General features: G+C 33.5%; 1 protein-coding gene across 3 annotated transcripts in view; it reads right to left on the reverse strand.

Annotated features, from left to right (window-relative positions):
* Positions 1 to 3927: 3927 nt before the first annotated feature.
* Positions 3928 to 12372, reverse strand: part of Npl4 (nuclear protein localization 4) — a 67425-nt gene continuing 58980 nt past the window's right edge. For 2 of the 3 annotated variants that reach the window (XM_075290470.1, XM_075290468.1), the window contains exons 8-9: positions 4588 to 5003; positions 3928 to 4515 (exon numbers count right to left, since the gene is read on the reverse strand). In XM_075290470.1, coding sequence (XP_075146585.1) covers positions 4341 to 4515; positions 4588 to 5003 — 591 coding nt within the window. In that variant the 3' untranslated portion in view covers positions 3928 to 4340. The remainder of the gene's footprint in view (positions 4516 to 4587; positions 5004 to 12372) is intronic. The other variant, XM_075290469.1, reaches the window with a different exon arrangement.

Here is a 12372-nt window from a genome sequence, read left to right on the forward strand (position 1 = left end):
AGAAATTTTATTCACGCACATTCACGAACCGATATTTCTCACCCACGACATATTTATTTTAGTCCTATTGACGAGAGTTGCTTTGGATTATGTTCACAACTCACGTGATTCACGCGTGAAAAAACACACTTTGACATGCGATGCTGCAACTTTGTTAACCATTCTGAAAATAAGTTTTTCAAATCCTGCTGAATAAGGACCTTTTCGGAAATGCAATGCTGCGTTGTTTGGCTTTTAAAAAGCGCAATTTTCCGAAAAGCTGTAACCCTCGGTAACGTAACCTCCTCAGCCACAAATGGTTAGTGAGAGATTTTTACTTTGAAAATAAATATTTTTCGCACGACACACTCAAAAAAGTGAACTCTTTATTTCACTAAAGCCAGTTTAAGTTTTTTTTTATGTTTGGAGAAAGTTTCCTTTACTCTAATAATTTTTTTGCGTACATTAGTTAACTTAACTAAACAACGGGAAAAAAATTATACACAAATTAAGCATAAGGATTTACTAAATTCGTATTTCTCAGAAAATAATTCATTATTTCTTTAAATTTGTAACTATTACTACAAATGCGTCCATCATGAACTTCGTATGTCACTAAAGACATTCTTGCAATTTTGAACTCCAAGTTTTTCCTTGAAACTACAAAATTTTCGTTAACAAGTGAAAAAAATAATTATGTCTAATAAATCTCCTTGAATTTGTCAAAAAATATTTACTTTTTTTGTGATGTCGGCGTGATGTCAGCGTTTGTCATACTGTTTATTTAAATTTTTCTAAAAATATTCGAAATTTGCTAAAATTAACCAATAGTCTTCTTCCTGGTGGGTTTTTTCAGTGCACATGGTGTAAAATTTCGTAGCCCTATTCAACCACATTTGTCGAATTTAACAGTCTACTGAGCCCGTATCCTTGGTTTTAGTGGATCCATTTTTTTTCAATTGTCACAAAACTACCGAGAAACTCCCTTGAAATTTTTAAACCCATCTTGTTCTAAATACCTTCCAGGCGGTGATCGATTAAAGTTCTCGAGAACCGAGTTATCATTGCTGACAAATTTGAGATGAGCTCATTGCTTGATAGGGTAGCTTGCTTAATAGTTTGAATTTAGCATCAGATAATTTTAATCAAGGGCACATCTGACCCTATACGGCGCATTGTGAAAAAGATAATGCGAGGTTGTCTGGCCCACCTTGGAAACAGGGATTAGAACTTTCAAAATTTAGTTAAGAATGCCGAGTTCCAGGAATACAGGTGGGAAACAGCGTACAAGCACGGTTACCACAGTTGGTAAAATTCTACCAAAACTGGTAAATTTTTATTTCTATAGAAAATTTTGTCAAAATTTTATTTCTATAGAAAATTTTCTTAAAGTTTTATTTCTATAGAAAATTTTTTTAAAATTTTATTTCTATAGAAAATTTTCTCAAAATTTTTATTTAAAATTTTATTTCTATAGAAATTTTCTCAAAATTTTATTTCTATAGAAAATGTTGTCAAAATTTTATTTCTATAGAAAATGTTGTCAAAATTTTATTTCTATAGAAAATTTTGTCAAATTTTTATTTCTATAGAAAATTTTGTCAAATTTTATTTCTATAGAAAATTTTCTTAAAATTTTATTTCTATAGAAAATTTTGTCAAAATTTTATTTCTATAGAAAATGTTGTCAAAATTTTATTTCTATAGAAAATTTTGTCAAAATTTTATTTCTATAGAAAATTTTGTCAAAATTTTATTTCTATCGAAAATATTGTAAAATTTTTTTTGTAAAGAAATTTTTTTTCAAAATTTTATTTGTAAAGAAAATTTTGTCAAAATAGAAAATTTTGTCAAAATTATATTTCTATAGAAAATTTTGTCAAAATTTTATTTCTATAGAAAATTTTGTCAAAATTTTATTTCTATAGAAAATTTTGTCAAAATTTTATTTCTATAGAAAATTTTGTTAAAATTTTATTTCTATAGAAAATTTTGTCAAAATTTTATTTCTATAGAAAATTTTGTCAAAATTTTATTTCTATAGAAAATTTTGTCAAAATTTTATTTCTATAGAAAATTTTGTCAAAATTTTATTTCTATGGAAAATTTTGTAAAAATTTTATTTCTATAGAAAATTTTGTCAAAACTTTATTTCTATAGAAAAAATTGCGGAAATTGTGTATTTGAAACACAAAAACGAAATACACAGACCTCTTTGTTGGATTTGAATCTCATTTAGATCATAGTTCTCTGGTATATATACACATGTGGACAGAAAAATAGGTGTACGATTTTTTTTTAAACAAGGCCATGATTTTTCTATTTTATGTTTTTTATTGAATACTTCGGGATTATTTATAAAGAAGACATATGTCGTGTATTTAAAAATTTGTTTAGAATTCAGATAGGACTAAATAATAACTTAAAATAAATTAAATTCAAAAAAAAAACGTCGAATTTTATGTGGACAGTAAAATAGGTGTATGTGAAAAAACATGAAAATAATATAATAATTTTTACATTAAAGTTAGTGTTTAAACTAAGCATCAAACTAGACCGCTAATATCCTTTATATTCACCGAGATTTTTAAGGACATATTCAATTCTATTAGACATGGATGAAATTAACTAACGGCAAATCTTGACCTATATATTATATCATATTTGTTGAATATTTTCGCACAATTGTTTTTTGTGGCTGCAAGGAACCTTGGAGAAATGTATCTTGAGTTCGCCCCAATGGCTTTCAATGGGATTGAGGTCGGTGAACTGACTTGACCACTCAACAACGTTTGAATTATGATCCCGTAACCATTCACTCACTAACTTTGATTAGTATTTCGGGTCGGTCCTGCAGATATCTCCAAACAAGTGGCATATTTTCCGTATGCATAACTGGTAGCATAGCTGTCTCCAACATATTCTGGTACAAAAATCCATCCATTGTATTTATATAAGATGTATCGGACGTACTCCATCCTAAGAAAAACCACCACATATCAAGACATTTCCTCCTCAATGTTTAACAGTTTTTTTTTTGTAAATCTAATATGCAATTCTTTTCATTTTGGACGACGAACATTCCTTTCAGTATCATTACCAAACAGATTGATTTTAGTTTCATCGATCCAAATGATTTTTCACCACTTTTTCCTCGTGTTGTTCAGCACCGTGTTTTATGTACCAAAGCAAAGCTCAACCTCCTCTTTATATTTGCTTATCAGTTCAAAGGAACTTTCCGAACTATTCTATTTTGTGTAGCAGAATATGTTGGAGATAATTGTGCTATCCTGCTGGAGATAACAGCAGGATAACGACCCGGGTTTCGGTTTCGGTTTCGGGATCGTAATTCGAACGTTGTTGAGTGGTCAAGTCAGTCCACCGACTTCAATCCCATTGAAAACCTTTGGAACGAACTCAAGAGACATTTCTCCAAGCTTCCCTGTGGATACAAAACATAATTATGGGAAACAAATTCAAAAAGTATGGTATAATATACTGGTACAGACTTGCCGTAAGTTATTGCCATCCACGACTAAGAGAATTGAAGACGTCCTTAAAAATCCCGGTGAATATACAGGATATTAGCGACCTAGTTTGATGCTTAGTGCAAACACTAACTTTAATGCACAAATTCTAATATTATTTTCATGTTTTTTCATATACACCTATTTTACTGTCCACCTAAAACTCGACAATCTTTTGAATTTACTTTATTTTAAGTTATTATTTAGTCCTATCTGAATTCTAAACTCATATTCAAATACACGAACTGTGTCTACCGAAATATTCAATAAAAAAACATAAAATAGAAAAACCATTGCCTCGTTAAAAAATTCTTCCACCTATTTTCCTGTCCACATGTGTATATGTGAGAATTTTTAAAAATTACGTATGTAACTAAGACGGAATACATTTGTAATACAAATAAATTATACAAGAAAAGTCTTAAATGATTTTCTCATGATCTTTGAAACTATACAATTTTATTATAATTTTTTTTTGTTTTTGTTTCTAAAGGTAATTACAAGAAATCTTCAACATCAGATGCCAAAAGAGAATAGAAACATAGAAAAAAAATAATTATAATAATTAATAACTGATGTTCTCCTTTGACTTAGGTTTACATATTAAAGTTGCCTTTGTTTTTTTTGTTTTTTAGGAAAGCCTTTGTTGTTCCCCATATTGTATATGCTTGCAAGGCGACAGTGAACGGGAAAAATAGTGAGAGCACAGAGATAGAGAGAGATGAGAAGAGAGTGGTTTGGTATAGACACTGAAAATATTTAATTTAAAATGATTCTTTTCTAAATAATAGTAAAAAAAAATTATAAACAAACTACAGCATGATCGATAGAAATCTATCTGGGTAGAGAGCATATTTCACATGATGTAAGATCACTGCGATTAATGAAAGTACAATGATTACAAGTCCAAGTGGCAACATCGGCCGCAGCACTTTCTATACCAGCACCCGCTGAGCCCACAGACCCCGCACGAGCTGACCTCGAAGAGGAAGGATAACTGGTGGTGCCCCTATAAAATAAAATGCAAAAAACAAAAACCGATTAAAATCCTTAAAGCCAGCAATTTCATTACTCTACTTACCCACTACCACTTGAGCTGGCCTGTATTAATGATTCCAATAATTTCCAAACTTCTTCTTTCTTAAAATCATAGGCCATATTGGGATTCTTATTGCGCACCGCCTCCAGCAATGGCATCATATGTTGACGCATTGGCAACATATCCATTTTATACAAATAGATGAGTAAATGAAAATCCGATATTGCTTCGAGAAAATCTTCATCGTCCCATTGTGAAAGATATGTGCTTAGAGCATTGAAGTCTTGTAAATGACCATCCAAATAACGATTTTCCACTGGAAATGGTTGACGTTTATCATATTTGGAGAAAGTGTACTGAGGCTGCAGAGGCGTGGAGGCCGGCACATCGACAAGTAAATATTCAACAGGAAGAGGACGTGCCAGACGTTGAACTTCATTACCATATTGATCTTTTTCCTGGAATATAATAAAAAAAAAAGAAAAAAAATAGTTAAGTAAAACAAAAAATAAAAACAATAAATATTATTTTAAATATAAATGTAATCTATATGTAAAAAATTATTCAATTTTGTATATATTATTTGGACACTGAAAAATATTTGGGTAAGTAAATTGTTTGTGTAGATTACAAATAAAAAAAAACGAAAATTTCAATTCATGAAAATTAGTTGATTTTTCCAAATGTGAGAAAATTTCCCTTATTTTAATTATTTTTTGCTTATTTTAATGACATGAACTTCAGTCATGAAACAGTCATGTCTGATTGTTGAAATCAAGCCACCTTCCGAAAGTTTTGGATATTACCGATTTTTTCGAAAATTTATCATTCGCAATTGCCATTTCTTGAGCCCGTGGACCCACTAGGGACCCATAAACTTGCAAACTTAAAGGAAAACGCCTCAGCTTCCTCACAAAAAATCATGTTGATATCTTTATCCGTTCCAATGTTACAGAATTATTAAAAACAAAAAGAAAAATACAAGTATATATGGCTGAAGGTTAGGCCAGGCCGAATCTTAAGTACCCTCCACCATGGATTGCGTAGAAACTTCTACTAAAGACGGTCGTCCACAATTCAAGGCATCTTAAAACTTCTTAACATCATCTTGTAAGCCAGTCCAAATGTGAGAAAATTTTCCTTATTTAAATTATTTTTTGCTTACTTTAATGACATGAACTTCAGTCATGAAACAGTCATGTCTGATTGTTGAAATCAAGCCGCCTTCCGAAAGTTTTGGATATTACCGAATGGGGTCCGGATCATGTATAAGGGTTAATCACCATTTGAAGATACTTCGTGAATGAAAACGATTTTCTTCGAAAATTTATCATTCGCAATTGCCATTTCTTGACTCCATTGTGACCGTTGACGACGCTTGGTCAAGAGGCATTAATTCTCGATTCAACTACGGATTGTAAGCGTGTAATTGCAAGTGTTTGTATGTAACGTGCACTAACTAAAAAAAAAGCATGTTCGCATCCAAAAATTTTGTCTTTAAACTAATGATTTTTGATATTGACGCCGAGACAAAGACGCGGAGAATTGAAGTAACCTTAGCTTTATGACACAATTTTCTTTCAAATTTAAGTTCTTAGTACTTGATGCTAGGAAACAAATTGAAATTAATTTGTTTTTTTTTCGGATTTTTTCTTCATAAGCTATCCGATTATTAACGGCAATTTAAATTTCCAAATTCAAGATCGACTTCGAATCCCAGCAAACAATAATTTGAAAATTGTTCCACATAACAGGTTGGCTGATAAGTCCCCGGTCTGACACATAGATGGCGTCGCTAGTATTAAATGCATATTATTTTTATATAGTACCAACCTTCAAATGATCGTGTCAAAATTTGACGTCTGTAAGTCAATTAGTTTGTGAGATAGAGCGTCTTTTGTGAAGCAACTTTTGTTATTGTGAAAAAAATGGAAAAAAGGAATTTCGTGTTTTGATAAAAATACTGTTTTCTGAAGGGAAAAAATACGGTGGAAGCAAAAACTTGGCTTGATAATGAGTTTCCGGACTCTGCCCCAGGGAAATCAACAATAATTGATTGGTATGCAAAATTCAAGCGTGGTGAAATGAGCACGGAGGACGGTGAACGCCGTGGACGCCCGAAAGAGGTGGTTACCGACGAAAACATCAAAAAAAATCCACAAAATGATTTTGAATGACCGTAAAATGAGTTGATTGAGATAGCAGAGGCCTTAAAGATATCAAAGGAACGTGTTGGCCATATCATTAATCAATTTTTGGATATGCGGAAGCTCTGTGCAAAATGGGTGCCGCGCCAGCTCACATTTGACCAAAAACAACAACGTGTTGATGATTCTGGGCGGTGTTTGCAGCTGTTAACTCGTAATACACCCGAGTTTTTCCGTCGATATGTGACAATGGATGAAACATGGCTCCATCACTACACTCCTGAGTCGGCTGAATGGACCGTCCCCGAAGCGAAGGGAACTATGTTGAATAATAAAAACGAATTTTGACAAAAAATGTGTTTTTCTTCGTTAGAACGGGGACTTATCAGCCAACCTTATATTGGACAAAATATCTCAAAATTTTATAATTCCCATCGAAAAACACTGAATTTGGATCATATCTTAAGAAGTGATGCAAATTCAATGCAACGGATGTTCAAATGGTGGACATCCGTCCAATGACAAGCCCACGTTAATTCATCGCTTCTGCGCCAATTTGGCTCCACTTCCGCAGCCAAAAGTAAAAATTAATTAATTAATAAAAAATTAATGATTTTGAATGACCGTAAAATGAGTTGATTGAGATAGCAGAGGCCTTAAAGATATCAAAGGAACGTGTTGGTCATATCATTAATCAATTTTTGGATATGCGGAAGCTCTGTGCAAAATGGGTGCCGCGCCAGCTCACATTTGACCAAAAACAACAACGTGTTGATGATTCTGGGCGGTGTTTGCAGCTGTTAACTCGTAATACACCCGAGTTTTTCCGTCGATATGTGACAATGGATGAAACATGGCTCCATCACTACACTCCTGAGTCCAATCGACAGTCGGCTGAGTGGACAGCGACCGGCGAACCGTCTCCGAAGCGTGGAAAGACTCAAAAGTCCGCTGGCAAAGTTATGGCCTCTATTTTTTGGGATGCGCATGGAATAATTTTGATCGATTATCTTGAGAAGGGAAAAACCATCAACAGTGAGTATTATATGGCATTATTGGAGCGTTTGAAGGTCGAAATCGCGGCAAAACGGCCCCATATGAAGAAGAAAAAAGTGTTGTTCCACCAAGACAACGCACCGTGCCACAAGTCATTGAGAACGATGGCCCCCAGGGAGTTTTTCTTGTTCTCAGACCTCAAAAGAGCAGGGAAAAAATTTGGCTGCAATGAAGAGGTGATCGCCGAAACTGAGACCTATTTTGAGGCAAAACCGAAGGAGTACTAACAAAATGGTATCAACAAAATTGGAAGGTCGTTATAATCGTTGTATCGCTCTTGAAGGGAACTATGTTGAATAATAAAAACGAATTTTGACAACAAAAAAAATGTGTTTTTCTTTGTTAGACCGGGGACTTATCAGCCAACCTGTTATTCCTCTCCAACTAAGAGGTGCTTCATAAATTTTCTATAGAAATAACATTTTGACAAAATTTTCTACAGAAATAAAATTCTGACAAAATTGTCTATAGAAAACTTTCTATAGAAATAAATTTTTGACAAAATATTCTATAGAAATTATATTTTGACACAATTTTCTATGGCAATAAAATTTTGGTAGATTATTTTTGTCTCGAGTGGCAATCGTGATTTTTCTGTGATTGGGGATCGGTTTATCTGAGGACTATATATAACTATAGATCGATACGGACCAATTTTGGTATGGTTGTTATCGGCCATATACTAGCGTAATGTACCAAATTTCAACCGGATCGGATAAATTTTGCTCCTTCAAGAGCCTCCGAAGGTAAAATCTGGGAATCGGTTTATATGGGGGCTATATATACTTATGAACCGATATGGACCAATTTTGCATGAGACCATATACTAACACCACGTACTAAGTTTCAACCGTATCGGATGAATTTTGCTCCTCCAAGAGGCTCCAGAGTTCAAATATGTGGATCGGTTTATATAGGGGATATATATATATAATTATGGACCGATATGGGCCAATTCTGGGATGGTTGTTAGAGACCATATACCACCACCATGTACCAAATTTCAACCGGATCGGGTGAATTTTGCTTCTCTTTGAGGCTCCGCAAACCAAATCGGGGGATCGGTTTATATGGGGGCTATATATAATTTTGGACCGATGTGGACCAATTTTTGCATGGTTCTTAAAAATCATATACCAACACCATGTACCAAATTTCAGCCGAATCGTTTCAAATTTGCTTTTCTTAGAAGATCCGCAAGCCAAATCTGGGGATCGGTTTATATGGAGGCTATTTGTAATTATGAGCCGATTTGGACCAATTTTCATGTTTGTTAGGGACCATATATTAACACCACACACAAAAAATTTTTTTTCTGGTTCAATCACCAAATTAATTGATCCAATTAATTTTTTAATTGAAATGTCTTCAATCACGAAAATGATAGTATCAACCACAATTTTAATTGGGCATAGAAAAAATTCCTGATTAAAAAATTAATTGATTTTTCTCAGCAAATTTCAATTAATTTTTTAATTGATTCAATGAAAAAATTAATTGATGTTGATTGCAAAACTCAATTAATTTATTAATTAAAAAAGATAAAAATTTTTAATTATTTTCTGAATTGGCTTAGAGTTTTTATTTGGATTAACAAGTGATTGTTTGAAATACATTTTTAATTAAAAATTAAAAAAAAACAAGTATATACGGCCGTAAGTTCGGCCAGGCCGAAGCTTATGTACCCTCCATCATGGATTGCGTAGAAACTTCTTCTAAACACTGCCATCCAGAATCGAATTACTTAAGTTGCGGTAACGCTTGCCGATGGCAAGGTATCTTAAAACCTCCTAACACCATCTTCTAAATAGTATGTAAGTCCATACGTGGTATATATATGGGGGCTATATATAATTATAAACCGATGTGGACCAATTTTTGCATGGTTGTTAGAGTCCATATACCAATATCATGTACCAAATTTCAGGCGGATCGGATGAAATTTGCTTCTCTTTGAGGCTCCGCAAGCCAAATCTGGGGATCGGTTTATATGGGGGCTATATATAATTATGGACCGATGTGGACCAATTTTTACACGGTTGTTAGAGACCATATACCAACACCATGTACCAAATTTCAGCCGGATTGGATGAAATATGCTTCTCTTAGAGGCTCCACAAGCCATATCTGGGGATCGGTTTATATGGGGGCTATATATAATTAAGGACCGATATGGACCAATTTTTGCATGGTTGTTAGAGATCATATACCAACATCATGTACCAAATTTCAGGCGGATCGGATGAAATATGCTTCTCTTAGAGGCTCCACAAGCCATATCTGGGGATCGGTTTATATGGGGGCTATATATAATTAAGGACAGATATGGACCAATTTTTGCATGGTTGTTAGAGATCATATACCAACATCATGTACCAAATTTCAGCCGGATTGGATGAAATTTTCTTCTCTTTGAGGCTCCGCAAGCCAAATCTGGGAATCGGTTTATATGGGGGCTATATATAATTATGGACCGATGTGGACCAATTTTTGCATGGTTGTTAGAGACCATATACCAACACCATGTACCAAATTTCAGCCGGATCGGATGAAATGTGCTTCTGTTAGAGGCTCCACAAGCCAAATCTGAGGGTCCCTTTATATGGGGGCTATACGAAAAAGTGGACCGATATGGCCCATTTTCAATACCATCCGACCTACATCGATAACAACTACTTGTGCCAAGTTTCAAGTCGATAGCTTGTTTCGTTCGGAAGTTAGCGTGATTTCAACAGACGGACGGACGGACGGACGGACGGACGGACGGACGGACATGCTTAGATCGACTCAGAATTTCACCACGACCCAGAATATATATACTTTATGGGGTCTTAGAGCAATATTTTGATGTGTTACAAACGGAATGACAAAGTTAATATACCCCCATCCTATGATGGAGGGTATAAAAATCAGCACGTTTTTAACTGAATTAGTCTTCCGAATTTGATTAAAAAGTTAATTGTATCAATTAATTTTTTAATTAAAAATTTAAAAATTTTGAATCATTGACTTAATTAACTTAATGTTTCTATCATGATTAAAAAGTTAATTGTATCAATTAATTTATTAATTGAAAAAAATTTCAACTTCAATTAACTTTTTAATTGGAAATATTTTGGTGATATTTTTTTCTGTGCATATACCAAATTTCAACCGGATCGGATGAAATTTGCTTCTCTTTGAGGCTCCGCAAGCCAAATCTGGGGGTCCGTTTATATGGGGGCTATACGTAAAAGACCTACATCAATAGCAATTACTTGCGCCAAGTTTCAAGTCGATAGCTTGTTTTGTTAGTGTGATTTCAACAGACGGACGGACATGCTTAAATCGACTCAGATTTTCACCACGACCCAGAATATATATACTTTATGGGGTCTTAGAGGAATGACAAAGTTAATATACACGAAAAATATCGTGACTCACGAATAATTTTATGATTAATTTACCTTACCGAAGTATCTGAAAACATAAACTCAACATCCCAGGTGTCACTAAAATTGTAATTGAATTTAACTCTTACACTGAAAAAAATATTGTCGTGAGGTCAAAGATTTCATGTCTTTAAAATACGAATACAAATTTTGCTTAGCATAGAAGACGCATTTCTCTAAAATAAAGTTATTTTCCTTGTCCAAAAGTCGATAAACTTTTCATTGAAGTCGTATTGTCCTTATAATTAAGTGATTTGACTTAAAAATGGGTATCTTAACATGAAAGAAAAAAATTATAGGCTAAGGTCAACTTGACTTTAATAATTCAGGAAAATTCTTTAAATTTAATGAAATTGTCTTTAAATTTGTTGTCTTTTTGCATCTTGACTACAAAGCAAAAAATCGTTCAAATATAGGACATGTTTTTCAAAAATTTATTTTGAAGAAGTTTTTTTACTTCAAACATAGCATAATTTCTACTGGAAGTCGAGTACTAATTTGGAAAATAAAGTTGCCGTTAACTCGTTTTTAAAGGACTTTGATAGCATATGAAGAAAAAAAGCTGAGAAAGCGAAAAATTAAAATTTGCTTCCTAAAAGCAAGTACACAAAACCTAAATTGAAAAGAGAATTGTGTCTTAAAAGTATCCTTACTTGTATTCTCCGCTTCTTTGGCTCGGAATCAATGCCAAATTTTTTAAAGTAAAGACAAAATCTTTGGAACCGAGTATGCTGGTGAGCAGGAATATTTTCGTGAGTGTAATTCGTTACTCACGCACACTCACGAAGATATTATTTTCGTGACTCACGCACGACATTTTGTCACGCTCACGCACACTCACGCTGTTGTCATGAGCGTGACTCACGACTCACGCACGAATCAAGAAAATTTTTTGCTGGGCAGTTCTACTACTCAGAACGTATGCACCCTCACAAAAAATCGCCTCTGTAACATATACTCCCAAACATATTTTGCTTCAAGCATATACATTTTTGGGTATTGCCCAAACATTTATATGTTTGATCTCTTCCAATATATAATATGTTTGAAAGCATATTGGTCTAAACAATATATGTTGGGGTAGTCTAAGTTCCAAACATTTTGTATTTTTGCATCCAAATTCAATAATGTTGTCTTCCAAAAAACAATATGTTATTATGTGAACATATAATATGTTTGGAAGCATTTTGCAC

Source organism: Haematobia irritans, chromosome 1 (assembly GCF_050003625.1).
Source record: "Haematobia irritans isolate KBUSLIRL chromosome 1, ASM5000362v1, whole genome shotgun sequence".
NCBI classification, from domain to species: Eukaryota; Metazoa; Arthropoda; class Insecta; order Diptera; family Muscidae; genus Haematobia; species Haematobia irritans.